General features: G+C 56.7%; 1 protein-coding gene across 8 annotated transcripts in view; it reads right to left on the bottom strand.

The window, feature by feature from the left end:
• SDK1 (sidekick cell adhesion molecule 1) overlaps window positions 1-23,235 on the bottom strand; it is a 1,005,745-nt gene that overhangs the window by 255,099 nt on the left and 727,411 nt on the right. For all 8 annotated transcript variants that reach the window (XM_082429098.1, XM_082429101.1, XM_082429099.1 and 5 more), the window contains 3 exons: window positions 21,703-21,801; window positions 7,875-8,069; window positions 6,198-6,399 (listed from right to left, as the gene is read on the bottom strand). In XM_082429098.1, coding sequence (XP_082285224.1) covers window positions 6,198-6,399; window positions 7,875-8,069; window positions 21,703-21,801 — 496 coding nt within the window. The remainder of the gene's footprint in view (window positions 1-6,197; window positions 6,400-7,874; window positions 8,070-21,702; window positions 21,802-23,235) is intronic.

The raw sequence follows: 23,235 nt of genomic DNA on the forward strand, positions 1-23,235 counted from the left end.
GCGCCGAGCAGCACAGCCCGTCTAAGCCGCAGGGCGGCTCTGCAGGGTAGAGCCGTCACGATTCCCATTTCACGGTGAGGGGGCAGAGGCCCTCGCCCTCCGCCGGAGGATGGGTCAATGGCTGGGGGCGGAGGTTGGAAGAGGGGTCTCGTCTTGAAGTAACACTGCCTCCCCACCTTAAGCAAGGCCAAGACAATGTTGGCTGTCCATGTGAAAAGATGTCCCCCTCGGCCCACGGATGAGGTTTTTGGGACATTAATGCACTCCTTGGTGCCACCACTGCAGGCTTCCCCTCTCCCTTCCATCCTTCCTCCCTCCCACCCACCCATCCATCCCCCCATCCATCCATCCATCCCCCCACCCACCCAGACGGTCCGTGTGCCCAGCGCAGAGCCGCACCGACGACTGAGGCTTCAGACAAACTCCGCTGTGTGCACGACACACAGACTTTCACCCACTCCCCCGGCGGCGCTTCCCTACTCAGCCCCGTTCAGCACCTGGCTGGCCGGCCGGCCGCTGTCACCGCCCTTCGGGTTTTACTTCCACAGGAGCAGAGGAGGGCCCTGCGTCCTCCCTTCCCTCCCAGCAGCGGCTGTGTCTCAGGCAGCGGCCCCGCTGTCCTCTCCGTTTCCCGGACCCGAAGATCCGAAGTGATTCTAGACGCTCCCTCCCCGTCCCTCGAGTCCAAACCATCTCCAAGTTTCCTCAACTCGGTCTAAGCACAGCCCTCCCTGCCTCAAACCAACCCTTCCCCTGGCTCTGATCCAGTCTGTAGACCAGTGGTTTTCAAACTGGGCACTGAGGAACCCCTGAGACTCCGAGGAACCCTCTGGGCGTCCAGGGCCTCCGTTCCCCCTGCATCAACCAACAGCAGCTCCACTTCCATCTGGTCTGTAATTGGTTCTGGGTAACACTTTGTTTAGAGAAAGGATTCTGCTTTTTGAAACACTGACAACCATTTCTGGAAACCATGATCAGAAAAGTTTTCTCTACTTCTGTTTTCAATTCGCCTCCTGCGTAAGACCGACGGCAGCGGTTCTCTGTGAGCTGACGCCGCAAGGGCTGCTCCCGCTTCACAGCCCCCCAGAGCTGACCGCACCCTGCTGCTCGCTGGTCCGTCCGCGCCCCGATGCCACAGCCAGGAAAAGCGGTGACGGGCAACCCCGTCTCGGCCCTGGCTTTAGTGGAGACGCTTCCAAAGGCCCACCCTGAAGGACGGTCTGGTTTTTGGGCGACACCCGTTATGCAGTTAAAACAGACAAGTAAGTTCCCATCTGTCCCCAGCTTCCTAGGAGGGATTTCATGAACGGTGGAGGTGACCACGTCTTTCCTCCCCCGGCCTCCATCTCACCCCGTCTCCCCATCTGGGCTGAACAGCAGCGCCCACACCGTGAGGCTGTTGCCGGGATGAATTCAGCAGACGGGCGGAGGGGAGTCTGGCCCACAGCCAGCGCTCGGGACAGAGCAGGGGCCGTAGTGCTCTTGCCCTGCAGGTGTCAGCTTCACCAGCCCCAGGCGACGCCTGTCCCCTGCCCACTGTCCCCTACACCCCGTTCATTTCCTCGTCTCCTCCATCACAATTTGTAATTAACTGTTTCCTTGACGACTGTCTTATTTACAAGACTCAGGACTCCTTGGGGACAGGGACCAAGGCCTCATTTATTGCCTTGTCCCCAGCACCAATGGCAGTGCCTGGCACCCAGGAGGTGCTCAGTGAATACCCGCATAAGGGATGAATGGCTGGGGTGACATTATCTGTCTCTGAAGTTTCTTGGGAGGGTTGAATAAGAGGACACGTGAATATCAGCACAGGTCCGGCACATGGTAGGTGCCCCGGAAATGACCCTTGTCTTTATATGTAGCACTTTTATTATCTAGTACACTGCCATTTAGAACATAGTAGTGCCTATGATTTATTACATTATATTCAGTACTTCACTGTTCTCTAATGATTTCGGAATCTGAGGCCGAAGGTCAAGCTCTTTGAAGACCACCCTTTCTTTCCTGACCCCCGGGGTCTCCAGGAGTCGGGGGCACAGCAGGGGAGCAGTAAAGGATGGCTGATGGCTGGATGACATCTGATGACAGGTCTGTGACAGATGGGCTGGGACGAGGAGACTGGGAAGCGGAGCCCCCGGCACCAGACCTGCGCTGTGCAGGCTCTCCCCCTTCACAGGACCGATGACTGTCCCCGGGAGTCTGAGCTGCAGGACTTACCCTCTCAGTAGGAAGCCCTGCCAGGCGCCTGAAAACAGGCAAAGAGCGACTCGGAGGCCGTGAAGGGAGCGGCCAGCTCATCGCCCTGGAGAGGTGACCACAGTTACCGTGTCCGCCTCCTGGTCTCCATCCTCTGCAGGAGCTGCTCCTTTGGATTACTGGTCTACCTTCTACCCTGAGTACACCCTCAACGCCCCATCCACCCCAGCCCCCCGCTCCCTCCGGGCTCGCCCCTGGGCACAACAGGACTCCATGACTACTTGACAAATGAATAAGGAACAAGCCCTCCGATTTCCCCCAGTTCTGCCCTCATTCACTCTTCCAGGCCTCCTTGAGCCACTACTTTGGAGCCGGCCAAGCAGCAATTTAAATTCTGGCCCCGCCACTCCTAACTGGGGCACACCGTTTAATTTCTGAGTCTCACTCAGTTCATCTATGAAAACAGAGGTAATGATACCCACGCTTCCAGGGGAAGTTAAATGACACAACCCACCTCATGAAGTCTGGCAATCGGTCACACAGTAGGCGCTTAATAAATGTTACTTTCTCTTTCCTGTCTTCCCAAAGGCTGCCAGAGAGGGCAGGTTCAGAGGAACAGCAGGGCCCACAGTTACTGGACACACAGCTGTCACCGGAGCCCACGCCATCACTGCTCTGTCCTAAAGGGACATCCAGAATGCCCACGTGGCTCTGTGCTCAGACCTCTTCTCTTCAGCCACACTGAATTTCTATGGGATGCAACCATCAACCAGAAACCGGTGATGCTGAAATAGGTCCCTCAGACCCAACCCCTCCCAGTGCCCTGGACCCACATTCACCAGAGGTAGGTACAGGCACGAGATGTGGATCGTTAAACCTTTTGTTTTAAACTTGTGTTTAAACGTTTTATGTTTTTTTGGCCACTAGCAGACTTCATGCAACTGGCAGAAGTAAAATGTAAAAAGAATGTTTAAAAAAAAAGGAGAATGTAGCTGTCCGGACTATGAAGCAGGAAGGGAGATGACACGGTGGCAGTGTGCAAGACATCGCTTTCCCGGGATCCTGCCCGCGACACGTTTCCTACTGATACGGGAGGAACCATGCGTCCTGGTTCTGGCCCATTAGGAAACTGACAACAGTCTCTCCTGCACCAAATTAAACTGTCTGTCCTGAAACATGGACCTCTCCTTTCCAACGCGAAGTCCCAAGCACACCATTGGTCAGTTGGAGGCTCCATGACAGGAGAGGCAGTTGGATTTTATTGCTCTTCTTTCTTTCACATGGTTACACGAGGAGGTGGGGTTATTTATGGCCGAGGGCACATTCTAGCTAAGCAGGGCGCCCAGCGCACTAGAGTGTGCTGTACGAAGTAAGCTGGGCATCCTGGCCACGCTCGCCCGGCACAGAATCCTGGCCCGGGGGGAGTGTCCGCAGCAGAGTGCCTTCCTCTGCAGGGGGAGCTGTGCCTTGCGGGTCCCACGGCTGTTGTAAGGCTGGCGGGCTCCGCGGGGACAGGCTTTGACTACTCTGGGGGCCTTGTTACTTGGCCGTCCGTTCACTGCTGTCAGTCACTGAGGCAAATCTTCGACCCGGAGCTGAGAGGAACCCCAGGATGGTTCCTCCAGCCCCGTGTTTCACTCCTCCATGGCCCCGTGGCCACTCAGGGGTAGACGGACTGCTGAGAGCTTGGGGTGTAGATGAAAAACACTGTTCGCTACACCTGGACCCGCGTTAGTCAGCTGGGTGCTGGTTTGCATCCGTGAGGCTCTGAGCTACAGGCCCAGCGAATGTCCGAACCACAAAGGGATCCCCTGCCCCATTCAGAGAAGCTGAGGCCCCTTCGCTGCTTAAGACGCGTCTGCTGCCCCACGCCCTCATCTGCACGACGGAATAATAAAAAGTCTGGTCTGTACCCCACAGGCCTCTCTCTCCACGTGGACGAGCTGTGGGACAACACGTGGGAATTGCTCTGGAACTGACGGAGGGCTGCGTGACGCTGAGGCAGTGATGGTGGCGATGACGTTGACGGCAGGGAAGACGGCGCGGGAGGCTTCACCACCAGGTTGCCGTGGGGAGCGTCTCGGAGGCGCGCGTCCACACTGATGCCGTTCCAGCCTCATCTTCCCACCACGAGGAGGGCGCTTACAGCTGCCGTGACTGTCACTAGTGTTCTAAACCCCTACTCGCCAGCAGACGGACCTGAACAAATGTCGCCTTTAAGTAGCAGGCAGTGATCTCGGCTCTTCTGGAAGCAGAACGTGTGCATGGGGACCGTCCATCCCTCATCTTCAGACAGAGCTGACAGCTTTTTGGATCGTGGGATGAGGGAGTCACTCAGACCAGGTATACCACTTGGGGTCCCAGGAGGCTGCAGCTATAAGTGGTGAGTTGCCTTCCTTCTTGGCCTGTGGCTGCCGCTGAAGGTCACCTCCAAAGGGGATGCCCGTTGCGTGCGCCAAAGCAGAGCTGCTGGCAGGTCCTTGTGAGCCGCCCGGGCTGCTCATGGCCATCCCGTCAGGATGCAGGCTGGCCACACAGCCTCCCGGGTGGGCAGTGACAGTGGCCACCACCGCCCGGAGCCGATAGCACCCGCCGTGGGCACGAGCTTCACCCCCGTCGGTGCCGGCTCCTTGGACCAGGGGGGTGGTCCCCTTCTCCTTCAGCTCCGCTGCTGGCACATGTAGGAGAGAGTGACAGCGCCACGCTCCAAGCCCAGCCCTGAGCTGTGCCTCCGGGGATCTCTGAGGATGGCACAGCTCATGGTCTCTGCTCAGCGGACAGCAGACTGGCGGCCTTGCGAGGGGGAGGGCGGGGTGCCCAGAGGGGCCCACACGTGCTCCCTGCTGGCTGGGCAGGGCTGCAGGCAAGGTACCAAACCGACCTCTGACCCTGTTCCTCACCCGTGGAACTGGGACGGCAGTGCCTGGAGCTGTCGCGGGAATTCCACGAGGAGGTGGATGTGAATGCGGCACGGTACCCGGCACGCGGCTCGTTCTGAACGATGAGGGGACCTTGGTCCGCCTAGGAAACCATGGTCCTGGCCTCCTCCGTCCTCCTAGGAGGTCCTGGCAAGGGTTCTAGCACCCACGGGGGACAGTGGGACCCACTACTTAGTGGCCCCTCCCCAGCCCCGGAGCATGAGCCTGGCAGAAAGGGGCAACGCCGGGGCTGGGCGGGAAGTACAGTGAAGACGCCAAGGTGTCTCCCCGGGCTGCCGCCATCACCCTCCCAGGCGGGGGGCTTCCACGCGGGCGGACGTGAGGACGCAGGGCCCGAGGCCACTTCGCAGACCTGCCCGTCTAGACTGTTCCATCTGTAGGATTCTGGCGGGTGACGTAACCCCTCCCAGCCCTAGGCTCCTTCGCCGTAGGAGGGGGGCGGCCGAGAGAAGAGGCCCAGCTGGGATCACGACACAGTGGGTCCAGCTGCGGCCGGCGGTGCAGCCCCTCCCTCCTGCCCGGCAGCTCACCAAACAGCTGGCTCTGCTCCTGCCCCATCAGCCATCACTAAGGAACGGCGGCCCCCAGGCGGGATCTGTCCACCTTGCTGACGCAGAGACAGCACAGAGAAGGGCCTCTCTCCGGCCTGTGACACGGTGACAGCGGCAGGCTGGGCTGCCCTCCCCGCCGCCCCCCACTCCGTCCCTCCTGACTTCTGCCTCTCGGGCACTGGGGAGCGTCAGTCCCACTCCCGGGCTCAGGGCCCCACCGCCTGTCCATCTGTGCCTCGTCAGTCCCCGGGGCCTGGGGTGGGCAGACCATCTGTGCCCGGCTGCTCGGAAGGACGGGCGGGGACGCGGCCCAGGTGGGCGTCTGGAAGTGGACGCAGCGTGCAAGGACTACCGGGTCCTGGCACGGGAGCGCCGACTAGAAGAGGAGACCTGGGCTTTCAGTGGCACGTCTCCACATCCTGCACAGACTCCCTACTCAGTGGGCAGGAGCTGGCTGGGGAGGGCAGGGCCCCCGTACCCCGGGGGAGGGTCCTCCTGGCCCTCTGGGTACCTTTCAACGGCACAGGCTGTGGCCTCGTGGCTGATGGACGAGGAGTAGGTCTGCCACTGTCCCCGGGGCAGCTCGCGCAGCTGCACCGTGAAGTACCGGATGGGGGAGGCCCCATCGCTGCCCGGGACCCACTGGAGCCACAGGCTGCGCGCGGTCACTTCCGCTTGGGGCACCAGGAGCTCCCTGGGGGGCGCCGGCCGCTCTGCAACCAAAAGAGGACAGATCAGGGGCATGTGAGAGGCTCGCAGTGAAATTAAGCAGGGGGAGGCACTGTGGCTGCCCAGAGAGTCGGCTGCATGGATTAGATGATCTGCAGACTGTTCCTGGTTCCGCAGGGATGTGAGGGTCTTTGACTTCGGCTGGGGCCCAGCTTGGATCTGACCGGAGACCCCTGCTTGCTCTTGGAATATTCCATCCTCAGAGCAGAGAAAGACAGACAGACAGACAGACAGGAGGTGAACCCACCCATGCTCCCCGACGGCACCGCCATATAAGGCATCTTGAATGACACCTGGGTGCCCCGAGCAGCTCCAGGTTCCTTTGGACTCTCTCCCGCTTTCTGATTTGGGGATGAGTGCATCTTTAACACTGATCTCCTCTCCCTGGAAGTCGACCTGGGCCTGCAACTGTAAAGGCGTGTGGAGCAGGGGTGCCTGGGGGCTGTCACTGGCCACTCTGTGCCTGCAGGAATGGGGACTGGGACGCGGGGAGCGGGGCCAGGACCTGGCTTCTGAGTGGGGGTCGCTCGCCCGTCGCCCTGTCTCCTCACCCCATTGATTTCAACAGAGAAGCCCCACAGAGGGAGGAGTCATTCTTCAACTGTTTATCATGAAGAGTATCGATTCTGATTAGAAGGTGCTTCGTGAAGTAAAGCAGCAGTGGATTGCCGGCCCCAGGTGATGGGCTGCCAGGGGCCCTTGCATCTAACTTAATCAGCATCCTTTGCTGAAGCACACACTTCGGCCGGGCGGTTTCTTCTCGCCCCGAGCAGCCTGAGTCCTGCCCCCGCTTCTCAGGCCCCTCCCGGACCCACTGGAAGGGACAAAGCTCTCCTGGGCCCCCTCTCCCTGAGCCACGCGGACTGAGGCCCTGCAGGCCCTGGCGGTGCAGGTGTACCAGCTGTGGGACAGGGTGCAGGCGGGGGCACGTGGCGGGCAGGGGACAGGGCTGCCTCCTTAAGGGAGTTCATGTCAGTACTTGCACTCGGGTTTGGTTTAAGTCACATCAAACCCTGAGCAAAACTCTTTCCCCCTCCCTCAGAGGGGCTGCATGGGCTCTAAGGAAGATGGCAAGAAACAAGGCCTGCGGCTCTGAGCTGCCTGGGGGAGAAACTCAGCCCTGGCTGCTCCCCGCACACTGAAAGCGCTGGCCTGACCGAGTTCCGGTGGGGGGAACCTGCAGGAAGCTCCGGTATCGCGGGGGAGGGGGAGGGGGAGGGGAGGGGGAGGGGAGGGGGAGGGGGACGGGTAGGGGGAGAGCTCTCTATCTTTGAACCTGGGAGGATCAGGCCTGAGAGCCCAGCCTGGGCGAGCGTTGGGCTGGGAGACCCGCTGTGCGTCCAGCTCCAGGTAGGCTCAGCGGTGCTTAAAGAACGCGCAGTTCACGCAGCCACCCGCCCCAGGCACGCGGGATCTCCCCTCCCCTGGCCCGGCAGGGAATTGGGCCGCACGGTCTTACCTCTCTTCTCGGTGGTGATGACGGTGGCCTCTAGCGGCTCCCCCCAGCCCTGCCTGGTCTTGGCCGACAGCCGGAAGACGTACGCGGACTCCGGGGCCAGCTCAGTGGCTGTGAACTGCCTCACGGTGGCGCCGACCTCCACGGTGGTGAACGTGTTAGGGCTGCTGCTGGCCAGGCGGTAGGCGATCTGGTACCCTGGGGAGGCACGAGGGCTGCTGGTCAGCTGTGCCCTCACTCACGGGGAAGCCCCCAGTCCCGCCACCCGGGAAACCCCACAGAGCCACGTGTTTCTGCGCCGTTTCCCTCTCCCAGGCCAGCATCTGAGCTGCAGGCTGGGGCTCTTGGGAGAGAAGCCAGGCTCAGTGATGAAGGGAGGGCCTCGGGGTGCCAGGCCCCCTCTTCTTCCTTCACGGAAATGGATGTGAAAACAGCTTCCTCTTCCCTGCGGTCCTCGGCACCCGGAGGACCCAGGGAGCAGTGCCGACGGCAGGGGCTTTCTCTGTCCCTGCCCCCCGCCCGCCTTCCAGGGGCCCTGCCCTCAACCCCCAAGGGTCTTCTTGCCTGGAGCGCCCTTCTCCAGGGCTGCCCCGGAGGCTCTCACACCTGTGCTCAGACCATGTCTATCTGTCTGCACACCCCGCTTCCTCCCGCCAGCCCAGCACTCCCGCCCCTCCCAAAAGCCCCACCCCTGCAGCTCTGAGCCCGGGGCTCCCCTGAAACAGCTCTCCCCACTGTCGAGAAAGCAGAAGGGAGTACATCAGCTCGGGACAGGCCCCCGGCTCTGACCGTCTCTCAAAGTCCCCTGATCATCAAGGGTTCATGATTGATCGGACTTCATTAAGGACCAGGCCTCCCCCACCAGGCCCTGCTGGGGCCCCTCTGCCCGCATCTGAAGAGGCAGAGCAGGCTTGCAGACCCGGCCCGAGCCTCCTGGGCTCCCAGACAACTGCGGTCCAGCAGCTGAGTCCTGCGCTAAGACCAGAAGTGGCGGTGCCGCGACCTCCACACCGCTAATGACAGCCAAGCCACTCAGTTCAACAGGGACCCTCAGGGGACCAGGCCAGCAGCGCTGAACCCAGCTCTGCCTTCGCAGGGCGTCCCGTGGGTGTGACGGCCCCTGTGGAGATGCGCTGCTGGCCCTCGGGACAGGGCCTCCGGGCCTCAAGCAGCTTGCGTCTCCGTGGCCTCCTGCCCCCGGTGGGCATCCCTGCTCCGGTCCTCCCACTCACACAGCCTTTGGCCCCATCAGTGGCCAAGCTTCCCGGCACCTGCCCGCCTGCGTAAGGAGCCTCAGCCCGCCCGCCACGTGGGGGGCCAGGAGGACGATCCCGTGGTGTCAGACGCAGAGTGTGCTCTAGCACTCAGCCCCTAACCACTGGGGGTCACTACCACGGCCACACAGACGGGGGCCGGCAGCCCAGCCCTGTCCACAGTGAGCACCGTCACAGCGTGTTTGCAGGACCCTGGACAGGCTCTTACAGCTCTGTTCTGCCTCCGATGGCCATCCTCCCTGCCGTGGCGGCCAGCTGTCCAGGGGTGTCCTGCTGGACACCTGTCCTTTCCCATCCACTGACCGACGACCGGGGGCTCTTCTCCTGGACCTCCCCTAGCACCTCCCTCGCCCCTGCCTGGTCCTGGGGGAGGGGGTGTCTGGAGTTCGGGTGCATCGGGAGCCCAAGCCCAAGCTCTGAGACTCCCGGACACCTAGCATCCTGAGAACGAGGGCAATGTGGTCAGCGTGGCCACTGCGGCAGAGCCCTCCTGCTGCACGCCTGACGGTCCTCGCCCCCCGAGCCTCCGGTGGTCCTGCCAGGGAGCAGCAGAGCTCAGAGAGGTAAGCAGTCTGCCTGAGGTCACACAGAAAGTCACCAGCAGAGCTGGCCTGAGCCCTGCGTCCGTCCAGCTCCAAAGCCTTCACTCTCCACCAAGTCACACTGTCCCGAGAAGCGAAAGCATCCGCCCCAGGCTCCCAGCAAAGGGAGTGGGGCCCTTGGTGTCCTGCCCCACGAGAAGAGCATGTCTCCCAGGGACGACGGTGCCCCGGCAGCCACAAGATGTGGGAGCACGTGCCCGGGCTGTGCTCCAGGCTCCGGGAGAACGTGGCACTCCCTGTAGCCCGTTGTAGGTCCTGCTACTCATTTCCGCTTCACCGTTAACACCTCTGCGGTCGGCATTTGCTTTGTCAGAGCCGCTTTCCCTTCCGATCCTCCGGGGGGTTTGTGTCTGTTTTGGTCCTTCTGGTCCTCACCCCTGAGAGTCCCAGGTGATGCGATGAACTCGGTCCTCCGACTTTCGACAGCACCTGCTGGCTCCTCACCGTGACCCGTGGTGGAAGCGCTCACCTCCCCCTTGTCTGTCACACCATCCATCCTGACTAGTTACATTATTGCTTGTATTCTTCCCTGGCCTGGGCCTTCACACTTTAGATCCATTTATCTCTCTGTTATTTGATGTATTAACCCCCAGCTCTCTTCTGAAGCTCACCCACTGCTACGAGAGTGATACAAATCCATGGTTTTACACCAGCTCTGACCTCAGTACATCTACGCCGGCTTTTAGGTGTCGTATTGTTATTTTTATGTTGTCAGGATTTGCAGGTGAAAAGCGACGCCCATGATCGGCAGATTTCAAGGGGCACAGGAGGAGATCAGACGGCATGGAGGCAGCCTCTGTCCGAGGGCGGCACGGTCCGCGTGGGCACGTGGTTCAGCCACAGAGTCTGCAGCAAGCCTCACGGGGGACTGGGGACCTCTATGTCTCCCTGGCCACTGGAGGAAAGTCTGTCTGTGCCCTGTACAAAAGCAACTGACCAACGTCATTATCACACGCACATTCCCAAACTAAAGCAAGGAACTAAGGGAAGATATCTTGCACAGGCAAACCGAACTTTACAATCCAGCACAAAGACTACACAGGCAGACACAGACCACCAATAAGGAGATGATCAAACATAATACTTTAAAAACCTCAAGAGGGAGGCGTGGCCCAGGGTGAGTGAGTACGGCCATTCGAATACCACTCCTAGTGATGAAGACATACCAATCCTCCCCAAAGAACAAAGAGGTAACTTTCCGTTAAAAACAGATGAATGTATGTATGTCTGAGACCCGGGCCCTGTCTGCGTACACACTGAATTTCTGCGTAGGACTGAGCTGACCAGGTTTCTTTTTCAGAGTGTGAGACAGCATGCCTACACCTGAGACGGCGGGACGAGCAGAAACCACCCGACCAGCACGCCCAGGCACCGGGAACACCGGGGCGGCCGCTGCCGTGCAGTTAACACTCGGCGTCCCGGGGGCCCCCGACACCCGTCAGGGAGCTCCCCGCGCGATCCCCACCAGCCAGCGTTCGGTCCCTTAACTCGTCCCTTCGTATTTCGGAGAGTCATGTGTGTGTCATTAAGACTCCTCATTAATTCAAATCACCTTTCACCTAGTAAGCCTGAATTAATGAGGATGCATACACTTTTAGGAACAGGACATGATTACAGATGTGCTTTCTTTATCCATTATTCTTTATGAGGTTTCATCTCTTCTCAGATTATCTGCCACTGGAGTTAAAAATCCTGGGATGAAACTCAGATTTTGTTCAAAGGCACATCTTTGTGAGCTGGGATTTGGGAACGAAATGGGAACCAGTCTCCCTGAAGGTCCTCCCCTCCCCTCCCCTTCCTGGGCTGGCTCAGGTCTGCTCTCCATCAAAGGCTCCACCTCTGCCCTCCCCCGACCCCAGAGCACGACCCTAGGGTGACCCTTGACCTCGCCTCCACCTGGGCGGTGCTTTCCCATGGTCCCTCGCTCACTCCTTGTCCTTTCTCTTGCCGGCCTCCTCGCCATCCTGGCATTGGATGGCGTGTTGTAATGCTTCTAGATGGTCTCTTGTCTGTCTGTCCGTCTGTCTCTCAGAAGTCCCTGACCATGTAGCAGGATGTCGTCAGGAGACCCGGGTCCTAACACAGCCTAGCTTTTCTCACCTCGGGCAAGTGTCAACTCTCGACTTTTTGTTTCTAGCTAAGAATAAAGAAAAACATCAGCCCCCGCTCATCAGGGCCCCTGTACTCCAGGCGCGTCACCCCTGCCACGTGCAGACCTCGCAGTGGTCTATGGTCCACGGTCCACGGGGCACATGACAGCGTCTCCATGTCACACCCGAGGACGGGGGCGCGGGGCACCCAGTAAACAGGACAGAGCTCCCTCCTGCTCTAAAATGACAGGATCCTGATGATGTCAAGGAAAGGGGGACAAAACAGAAAACAACTTGGCCACCCAACAGGATATTTTCAAGGTGACTGTGGAAGAGCGGGAGAAATCAGAGAGCATTCAGACGCAGCAAGAAGCACGTCGCCCGGCCAGAGGCTGGCCTCCAGCACGAACGCCCGTGGGCGACGTCCCTTCTGGAGGGGACGCGTTGGTTCAGAAAGCAGCCGAAGAAATGGGGTGCCTGGAAGAGCCTTGGGGTGCCTGTGCAGGGAGGGGCTCAGGCGAGGGGCGGGTCAGGTCCCCCGCGGCAGGGCCTGGAGCCAAAGCCGCCACGTCTGAGCGGGGGACAGACAGGCGGCGAGGAGCGGGCGGGCTCACCCACGGCCGCAGAGACCAGCCTTCGGCCCGGCCGCAGCCAGGGCGCCGTGCCGGCTGTAAAGGCAGGACACGAGGACAGTAAAGTGTGCAGCGGGACAGCACAGTGACACAAAGGACGGCTGCCCTGCATGTCCAGTCCACAGGCCTGCTGTGGGTCACCGTGGCCAAGCTGCCGGGAGATGAGCACCGAGCTGCATAGCAGGGTGGCAGGGGTAGAGAGGCTGGGGCTGTGCCCCACACGGGATGCTTCCCATTCGATGGGTATTTCTGCCTGAGCCCCGAGGGCTCCAGTCTACCCAGAGAACTGCATGAAATCTGGGCTGTTCTACCTGATCCGGGTCCCACATGGAGCCACTGGGAGAAAATTCCTCGGCCCGAGGGATATATTTGTATCTTCCTGTTATTTGCCCTAAAAGAGAGACAATATCCCTACTGTCCCCGTTCTGTGGTGTGTCGATAAAGATGAATACCTGCACCTCACCTTGACACGGACGTGATGAACAACGGAGGAGAGGCTTCTACACAGGAACGGCCAAGAGAAACAGCCGAGCGCTGGCTTGCAGGTCAGGAGCAAGGAGGGGAGAGCAGAGGGATGAGGGCGTTTGGCGGACAAGGCTCGTCATGTGATTCTGGGTCCAGGAAGCTCAGAAGCACGAGCTGAATGTCAGCGACGTGAGGTCAGAGGCCGCGGCCACGCGAGGAAGGAACAGGGAGAGGGACCCACGGCGGGAGGAGAGGCGCCCAGAGCAGCCCGCCGGTGAAGGTCACGGTGAGTCGTGGTGACACAGGCATTCGGAGAAGCAAGGCCACGTACGAGCCGCGGGGCCCCAAGGCGAAGATGAAAACCGCGGGCAAGAGAAGCCTGAGCAGCTCGGAAGTGCCCGGGAGATGAGGAAACGTGGCTCGTCTAGAAAATCAGGACCCAGAGGGGACGAGGCTCCAAGCAGGAGGCAGGTTCCGGGCCGCCCGCGGGGGAGGCGCAAACAGGAGAGTCTGAGACACGCCGCTGAGGACGGGAGGCCTTGGCGGGGGCCGGCGGGGGTCTCAGCTGCCTCGGTTCAATGAGCTGGCTGTCGAAGGGCCCCAGAATTATTTTGAGAGAATCGTGTAGACATTTTAGGTGGTGGCAGGCTTTTATAAAGACTGGATGCTTCCTGGGCAAACAAAAGGCGTCGATCTGAGAGTCACCTGTGCGGTGACCATCCCCGGGGCCTCGAGGCCAAGGCCACGAGTGGGGTCCGGTGCTGCCGGCCCCTCTGCAGGTGCTGTCGGGGGGGGTGTGTGGCTGGTGACAGCCCCACCAACGCCCATTCCTGGTTCGCAGAACCCACAGCAGCTGAGTCTCCCTGCGGGCAAGCGTCAGCCTAGCCCAGATGCCACCCGGCTCGCTGGTTTTATGGCTTATCCGTTTGAGGGCTGGGGGCAGACAGATGCCAACGGTGGAGGAAACGATGCATTTGCGAACTCGGATCGTACTCAGTCGAGCCCCTAATTCCCAGCAGAGTTCTCGCTCACCCTCGTGTGATAAGCTGAAGGTCAAGGTGCAGCCCTCGTGGGCAAGCTGACTTCTAACCGGGCGGAGGGGGAGGGTCTGGCGTGTCTGGCAGGGCGTACCCGCGTGGGTTTGAAGAGCACGTGCATCACTTGAGCGTAACAGCATTTGAGGGACTGTGGGGCAGCTGGCGAGTGGGGGAGGGATGGCCACTCTCAGGTGGCTCCCACCACGCCCCCCAAAGCAAGGCTCTAAATGCCGCCAGCTCTCCCGGGTAAAATACTGACACAAATAAGCAAGTGCTTTTCCTTCTAGGTGCCTCCAGTGTTTCACGCTGTTAATCTCTTTTGGAAATGCAAGAACACGCTTTGGTATAGATTACAAAAGCACTCGCTGCAGAGGTGGTTATGTACTCAGAAGGCCACGCCGCCAGAGCGGGAACACTGATTCAAGGCCCCTGGATGCAAAGTGAGTCTCGAAGAAAGATGTTTTCCTTTGTCCCCTGTGGACACCAGTCTGAACCTTTAGAAATTGTTTTCCCGTCTTTCCTACAGCATCTGCCATTTAGTGCGTCGGCTGTAATGATATCCAGGTGACAGGTTACCCAAGACAGCGTTCGTTACGATGACCACTCAACGCCGTTACAGCCACGCAGGCTCACGTGATGTCTCCCGCTTTGGAGGGACGCGGAGCACTGTTTCATTTAGCCCTGTTTGGCCACGGTTGGAACCATCAAAGGATTAAAGTACGACCCCCTCCTTACCTGGAGTTTTGTGATTTTTCAGTGACCCCCAGGGACTACAGATCCACACCCAAACTTCTCAGTGCCTCGGGGCATCCTGTAACCCGGCCCCATGCTGCCTTCCAGCATAAACCCTCCGTTCCAGCCGCCAGCGTGGCGGAGAGCAAAGCCGTGCCACACGCGCGGAGTAAGTACTGAGTGTAAATACACAGCGATGCAGAACACTCCCCGGTCCGAGAGAAGGGGTGAGACGCCGAACGGCCACAGCGTTCCAGCTGGCGCTGGCCAGGCACTTGCTGGGAGGCGGGCCCTGTTCTGGCTTCTCTGTGCACCGCGTACTGGCCCTACCAGGGAGGTACACGCCGCCCCCCTTGAGGGTGGGGAAGCCCAGGCACACGGAGACTAAGTGACTGGTGTGAATTCACTCGCCGAGGTTGGCGCCCGGCCACGTAGCTGCGGGGTTGCCCCCTCCACCCAGCCTGTCCGCCATGCAGGGTTTAAAACACAGGGGAGGCTCAAAGGGGGCAGCCCATGCTGCGTCTCACCCACTGCAGCCCGAAGAGGCTGGGCCGCGTGTAACCCTCTGTCGTGCCACACCTGCCCTGACGTCCCCGTGGACACGACGCCCGGCCAGTGCCCGTGGCGGGACTTCAGGCCATGTCACTGCGAGTCCGGGGTGGGGAGGAGAGGGGAGGGCCGTCACTTTTTAAAATAATTAATTAATCTATCTTTGGCTGCGTTGGGTCTTCATTGCTGTGCGGGCTTTCTCTAGTTCTGGCGAGCGGGGGCTACTCTTCGTTGCGGTGCGCGGGCTTCTCGTTGCAGTAGCTTCTGTTGTTGGGGAGCACGGGATCTAGGCGTGCGGGCTTCAGTAGTTGTGGCACGTGGGTTCAGTAGTTGCGGCTCGCAGGCTCTAGAGTGCAGGCTCAGTAGCTGCGGCATACGGGCTCAGTTGCTCCGCATGTGGGATCTTCCCGGACCAGGGCTCGAACCCGTGTCCCCTGCATTGGCAGGCGGATTCTTAACCACTGCACCACCAGGGAACTCCCGAGGACTGTCACTTTAGAGCAAAGAGCGGAGGGACCCTGGTGCGCTCTGAACCCCAGCAGAGGAGGCCTGTCTGCATGTGAGAGCGACCGCTCGACCCACCAGGAAAAAGCCAAACAAACAGATTCGATGACGTGAGCTTTTAAAGTTTATGTGAAAAGCACTATAACAGAAACTAAGAGGGAAAACTTTGGCAACAGATGTGACACTTAATATTCTTAGTGATCGTATGGGTTAATATTTACTGAACTGAAGGTCCTGACCCCAGAGCCAGGCCTCCAGCCCAGATGCGACCTCAGGGCCAGGCCACTCAGTCACTGGGTCTTTATGTTGCTGCCAGTGTGTAAAGAGTATGTGAAAATCAACAAGGAAAGGGTGAGTCCCCAAGAAACAATGGTCAAAGGACATGTTATGGGCGGAACTGTGTCCCCTCCCCAGATTCATATGTTAAAGTTCTAACCATGAGCACCTGAGAATGTGATTGTATGTGGAGCCGGGGTCTTTACAGAGGTGATTAAGGTAACGTGCGGTCATGTGGGTGGGCCCTAATCCAATAGGACTGGTGTTAGGGAAAGGAGGTCAGGACACAGACACATGCAGAGGGCAGACCATGTGAGGACACAGGGAGAAGACGGCCGTCTACATGCCAGGGAGGGAGGCCTCAGGAGGAACCAACCCTACCAACACCTGGATCTTGGATTTCCGGCCTCCAGAAGTGACAGAAAATAAATTTCTGTTGTTTACACCGCCCACTTTGTGGTACTTCATGCAGTCCTAGCAAACTAATACAGGACATAAACTGGAAATTCCCAAGAGGAAAAAAAATACTTGTGGCCAAGAAACTTTGAAAATATCCCCTCAAAATATAAATAATATACTTTACCTATCAAACTGGCCAAGTTAACACCCAGTGCTGGTGAGGGTGGGGTGACATGGGCTAATTAACACAGTGTTTCTGAAAATTTGAAATGTGTGTGAAGATCCTTAAAAATGTCCTAACACCTGCTCTGAGTTATTCTACTTCTAGGACTATATCCTGAGGAAATCACCAGAAATGCTACAAACATTTACCTCTAAGGATGGTAGTCTCAGATGAAAAGCCTTCCTGTCATTTAAAAATAATAAATATGAGTAAACTATTACATATAGAATGGATGAACAACAAGGTCCTATTGTACAGCACAGGAAACTATATTCAATATCCTGTAATAAACCATAATAGAAAGGAAAAAAATAATAAACATGATATTAAGTAAAGGAAAGCTTCTAAGTGCGCCGTTGAACTGGCAAGAGGGAAGGAGAAATGATAGGGATTGGAGAGGAAACCGGAACAGCATTTCAGAGACGTTAAGATGCCCAGGGCAGCCCAGGGATAAATGAACAAGGAAGGCCCGGCTCATCTGCTGTCGGGGAAATCCAGCATAAAACCACAAGGAGACACCACTGAGCCTTCCAGGATGGCACAAAAAATTAAAGTCTTGAGTCTACCCAGTGCTGGCAAAGGTGTATCAAGTGATGGGGACCCACGTGCCTGCTGATGGGAGTGTAAACCGGGGTTACCACTTAGGAAAACAGTCTGGCGTCACTGTGTAAAGTGGAAAATGTGCAGACTCTATGACCCAACGAGGCTGTGCCTAGGTGGGCACAGGTGCACCAGGAGGGGGGCCTCCGAATGTCCACGTCAGCGAACGGAGGCGTGACCTGCTGTACGCAAGACTGGACCACCAGGGAGCACGTTGATGCCGCCATAGAGACAAGCCAAGATTCACAAGGTGGAAAGAAAAAGCAAGTCACAGAAGAATATGTAACGGGAACTTATACAAAGTGTATAGCGTGCAATGCTAACATTAAGTTGTTTGGGCTTCAACATAACACTAGTACAATCGTAAAGGAAAAGAAAGCAATGGCAAACACAAAATTCAGGGGCATGTCTACCTCTTGTTGGGGTTTCAACGGTACTGGTGGCGTTCTATGTCTTCAACTGGGATCAGGGACATCTGTATCTTTTTATTATTCACTATAACATAAATACACTAGCATGAAGAGATTCCTTTGTAAGTATGAACTATTTTATAGTTCAAATACTAGAAAATGACTAGGAGAAAAGAAGTTGACATTATTTTTAGGTGGTGGAATTGTGGGTGACTTCCATTTTCTTCTTGTTACTTTTGTGAATTTTATTTAAGAATTTTTTAGTGAATATGCTATTTTTATTTTATAGTTGCCCTTTTTAAATTATAAAGTATTTCAAACATGCAGAAAAATACTTGGAATAATATAGATCACACACCCATGTATTCATCACACACTGAACAAATCTTGAGATTTTGCCAAATTTTTATGTTTTGTTTTTGTTTTTATAAGAGAGAAAATAAGACAGAAAAAAGTTGAAGCTTCTCTGGTGGTCTTATTGGATCCTCTTCCTCAAAGGTAACCCCTATTCTCAACTTACTGCAAATTCCTGCCAAGTTTTTACACTTTTACTATATACATGTAGCCATAATGATACATGGTAATGTCTGTGGAGTGCTCAAATGTACAGAGACATTCTTAAGCTGGATATATTCTTCTGCAACTTGCTTTTCTTCACTCAACAGATGTTTGTGAGACTTATTCATGTTGACACATGTAGGTCTTGTTCATTACTTTAATTGCTACCGTGATTTCTGCTGTAATGAATAGCCTGCAATTTACCTTTTCATTGCCTTATTGATGGACATTTGGATTGTTTCCAGTTCCTTCTTTTTTAAAATTTTCTGTTCTTTAAAGCAGCTCTGCAGTGGATCTCCTTGTGCGTTTCTTCCTGTGAACAGGCGTGAGGATTTCTCCAGAGTTAAGACCCGGAGGGGGAGCAGCTGGGGTACGGGGTGCACCCATGCCCGGATCGCCGCACCGCAGCTGTGCCAGGTCACGCTCCCAACAAGAGTGTGTGACGCTGCGTCCCCAAACCCTCCCCTCTGCTGGGGATCGTCAGACTTTCTGTGGTTCTAAACTGGATGAATGTGAAACGCTATCTAAATTATCTGCATTGTACATGTGCTTTTATGGTCAGAAAAACTGATGTTGAAGACACCCTTAAAAGTAGGTGACACGATTCTAAAGTGAGCCCCTGGTCTCCTGCGGATGGAGGATTCGTGCTGTGACTGTGAGCGCAGGTGCTTTGGGAGCAAAGAGGAGAAGAGCCCAGCCCAGGTCGGGATGGGCGATGGGGTAGGCCGCAGGCAGAGATGCCACCTGATGTGACTGTCAGAGGAAGAGCAGCGGCCTGGGGAAGGGGGTGTCTCCTGGCAAAGAGCCAGGCGAGTACCGCGGCTCAGAGCTGGTTGGGGCCGGAACCTCGCCGTGTCGGCAGGGAAGCCCTCGGATGAGCACTTCAAAATTACAGCAACAAAACCAGAGCACACGGCTGTCTGTGTGAAGAGGGAATCCCACGTCAAGGGCACACTTTCCTTCTGCACATCCCCGTGGAGTCCTGCTGTCAGAACTAATTCTTATCGGCCCAGGAAAGCTGCGGAGAGCACAGAGATGATCCCAGAATCGGGACGAGCCGGGGTGTCAGCAGAGGCGGTGGCGGGGGCCTGGGGCAGCAGGGCCTCCTTCCCCAGCAGCCGGGGCCCCCGCTCCTCACAGAGAAGCCCGCTCTGGAAGGCTCCTAGGGCTGGAAGTGACACGTGGAATTTCACATCTTGTGCTCTGGAAATGCCTCCTGCTCCACAGCGTGCTGGGGCATCCCCTGGGTAAACAGGCGGCTCGCCCTGCTTGCTCCAGGGAAGGCTGCAGGCTGGGCGCTGAGCCGGGGGCAGGCCCTGCCGGCGCGCGGGCTCCAGGAAACCCGGCGAGTAGCCGCTCCGCAGAGCACTCCCGCCCCAGGGCCTGAGACCGGCCTGCAATGGTCCCCCAGCTGGCGGGAGCCGAAATGCACACTGCAACAGAGCCTTCTCCGGCTGTTTATCGTGATTTTAATAGCAAGAACCTGCAGTTCCAGAGGTCACCTAGTTCAGAAACACTGTCGTCACAGCAAAGTGGCTGCAGGAACTGCAGAAGGAAAGAGTGGAGCCGAAGGGCCCCTGGCCTGCTGTGCAGATGACTTGGGAGCCCCAGGCTCCGTCTTAATGAAGCCGGAACTCAATAAATATCTGCCTTTCTGTTCACCCTTTTCACGGCTGCCAGATATCATCCAAAAGACATATCCAATCATGTCACTTCGCTGCTCAAGGTCCTTGGGTGACTCCCAATGGTCCTCAGCACAGATTTGCAAATTTTTTTTAAAAAATGAAGTGAAACCCTTTTCTAAACCAAATCTTATAATCCTCAGCTCAAAAGCAGGTCTCAGTGGTGCATTTTACTGCTGTTTGTAAGCCGTGTTTGTGGTCCTACTGTCAATCCCCGGTACCCAAGCAGGCGTACGCGGGGTCTGCCGAGGGTGGGCAGGAGGTTAATACCGCATCTCAGGTCTGGTCTGTGTCGGGCGCGTACGCCGGGCCTCGTGCCTGGCCTTTAAAGGCCCACTTTGCAAGGTCTGGGCCTCTGGCCCCTCCTGCACGCGAAGCACGGCCTTCCCAGTGGTTCACAGCCCGGCCCAGCCCGCGTCTCCCTCCGGGAGGTCTGTGCTCCCACAGGCAAAAGGCAGCGCTCCGTTCAAGGATTTGGAAACCACTTATGCAACCGAGCGGGATCCTACGGGGCCTTCCCAGGATGGACCCTCCCCGTACCCTCTGCTGCAGCTCCTCTCTGAGGCACCCAGATAACAGTGTCTGATGCGCTTACCCCGAGTTGTTTTACAGACGCTCAAACCTCCACCACGTGGAAGACGTTAACTACTCGATGACCCTGAGCACGTAACGTAGCCCCCAGACCTCCTGGAGGCTGAGGATTGATCACGTGAACCCCTGCGACACTGCCCTGTGACCTCACCATCAACCACTCAGAGAGCTGCGCGTGAGCCGATCACACACCCCGCGACCCCCCTCCCTCGCCTGGCCTTTAACAATGCTTTGCTGAAACGCTTCGGGGAGTTGGGGTGTTTTGAGCACCAGCTGCCCTGGCCGCCTTGCTTGTTGCCCTGCAATGAAGGCTGCGCTTTCCTTCACTGCAACCCAATGTCAGTAGATTGGCTTTACTGGGCGCGGGCTAGCGGACCCAAGTTGTGGTTTGCTACGACTCATCCTCAAGATAAAGCCCGACCATGCCTTCCGCCCACTGAGCCCCCTGGCCCAGGAGGTGCGGCTTGCAGGGCGTTTCCTGGAACCCCTGCCGCATCGCGACCACGTGGTAGTGTCGCTGGGGTCTACCCCGCGAGGACGGCCCACCTGCATCTTATTCACTCCTTACCTACCGCTCTGAGCACGAGCCCTGGAATATCCGAGGCCCTTAATTTGTCCTGGTGAAAGGGTGAACAAATAAAGGGGCTGATGATTTTTTAAAATAAAATTTGCTGCCTTTCGGAAACTAGGACAAATTAAGGCTTTTCATCAAAGTTATCAGAGCTGGCGCTCTGAATGAAAAGTTCAGAGTAAACCATTTCCCTGAGACCTAAGCATGCAGTTCACTCGGGAAACTTCCTCAAAGGGTTAGGTGCAGGCCCTGCAGCAGAAGACAGACGTTTCCGGGACTTCGGAGCAAAGCCCGGGAGTGAATCTTCTATGAAAAACAAGCCCGTGGTTTTCCAAACACACATCAGAATAGCTGGGTTATTTCAGAGCGGACGGAAGGTCAACTGCAGATGGTACTGCCACGAACCACGAACGAACACGAAATTCTGGGCTAACAAAATGTAAATTTCATTCTGCAAAGAAACCTTAGCGCAGGACACATTTAGAGGGCTGCAGTCTCTCAGTTCAGAAGATGCCAGGCTGCTGTAGACAGGACTTTTTCTTTAACCTCTTAGACATCTAATAAAAATAGACGAAATCGATCTATTTGTTCTCTCTCTCTAAGCTGTGATCCCTTCAGTCACTGCCGCGCCCTTACCCAGAATAACGCCGTTGGGCTCCTCCGGCGGCTGCCACACGATCCGCACAGACGTGAGTCTCACCTCTGGGAACACAAGCCTCACGGGTGGGCCTGGGGCTGAAGGGAAAAAAAGACCGGAGATCCAGGCACCGCTGGGATGTCATGTGGGAACACGACGGGGCCTCATGGGGGAGGATTCTGTGGGCTGGCCAAGGACAGGCATGACAGCCGATGACACCATTCACGGGTGAATTCCTCTAAGTTCTGGGAGAGTGACTTTTGGAATCTCTGTGTGCCTCCCTAACGATTTTGAGAAAACGCCTCATTTTGAATCCAGCTCATCTGCTTTCCAAGCAGCGTAAGCAGTGCCCATGAGCTATGCTGCGAGTCCTGTGAGCGTGTCACCTAAGGCTAGCTGCCCAGTTGTTAAACAGCATCGTAGAGGGTACGTCAAGTCACAGGAGAGACTTCACCAATCTGAGCTGATTCCTCTCCTGGGCTGGACATCCACCAAGCAGGTGTCAGATAAATAAGGTGGCTGAAGGTCCCTCCCACCTCCAAATGGAGGTTACAATTATTGACCAAGTAACATGGCTATAACCAGTGATTTTTCTCTTAGGCACACGACCCCTTTCCTGCACTGTCCCAGAAAATTAAGAGTTGGTGTCCCGAAACACATGTAATAGTGCTTCTGTGTGTTCTGGTGCACCAGTAATTCAAAAACCAGCTACGTATCCCGGCACCATTGAATAATAGGGTCACGGCCATCGTAAAATATATTTACTTAAATGGAGAGGCGAGTAAGTGTGTGGCCAGCATGGGAACTTCTCGTTGGAACTTAAGAACTGACTGGTTCCCAGGTAGGAGGAAATGAGCACGCAGCAATCAATACAAAAATAAAATGACGTGCGTTACAGTCATTCCAGGGCTGTTGAATTCTGCCTCGAGCTATTAAGTTGAGAACAGTATTTTAAATTATAAACATGTGTTATGACCCCTGTGTTCGGGTAAAATAAATGAAAGAAGGAGGCCACGGGCTCACACACCAGGACCAATTCACGAATAGGGAACTCTGACGTCTGTCTTCTGTGGTTTCTGCCCCCTCGCTGTCCCCCAGGCTGATCATTTGTATCACAATGAAATGAGGGGAAGGAGAAACACGTTTATATCGGGATTGTGAGAGAAAAAGAGAAATCAGTCCATGACGCCCCAGCCTATACTTTGGGAAGAAACCATGATAACTGCCCGAGTCTGAGGAACAGTTACTAAAAGCCCCTGTTACTTTTTATGTGTGTGGCCCTCGACAGACCACATAGTTTTGCAAAGACATGACCTTGAGGTCACACGGTCCCTCTCAGACCCCAGCTGCCCTGAGACCAGCTCCCAGGGAAGGACCAGGTTCAAGGCGCCCCCTCTTCTGACCCAGGGGAGGCCCAGCTACGGGTGTCCCCCAGGAATACGGAGAGAATGTTGTCAACTCAGCGGTCAGAGTGCGTTGGGGGGTTGATTTAATTACTTCAGTAAAGATGCTTAAGAAAATCTATGGGTGTT

Source organism: Balaenoptera physalus, assembly GCF_965194825.1.
Source record: "Balaenoptera physalus genome assembly, chromosome: 16".
NCBI lineage: Eukaryota > Metazoa > Chordata > Mammalia > Artiodactyla > Balaenopteridae > Balaenoptera > Balaenoptera physalus.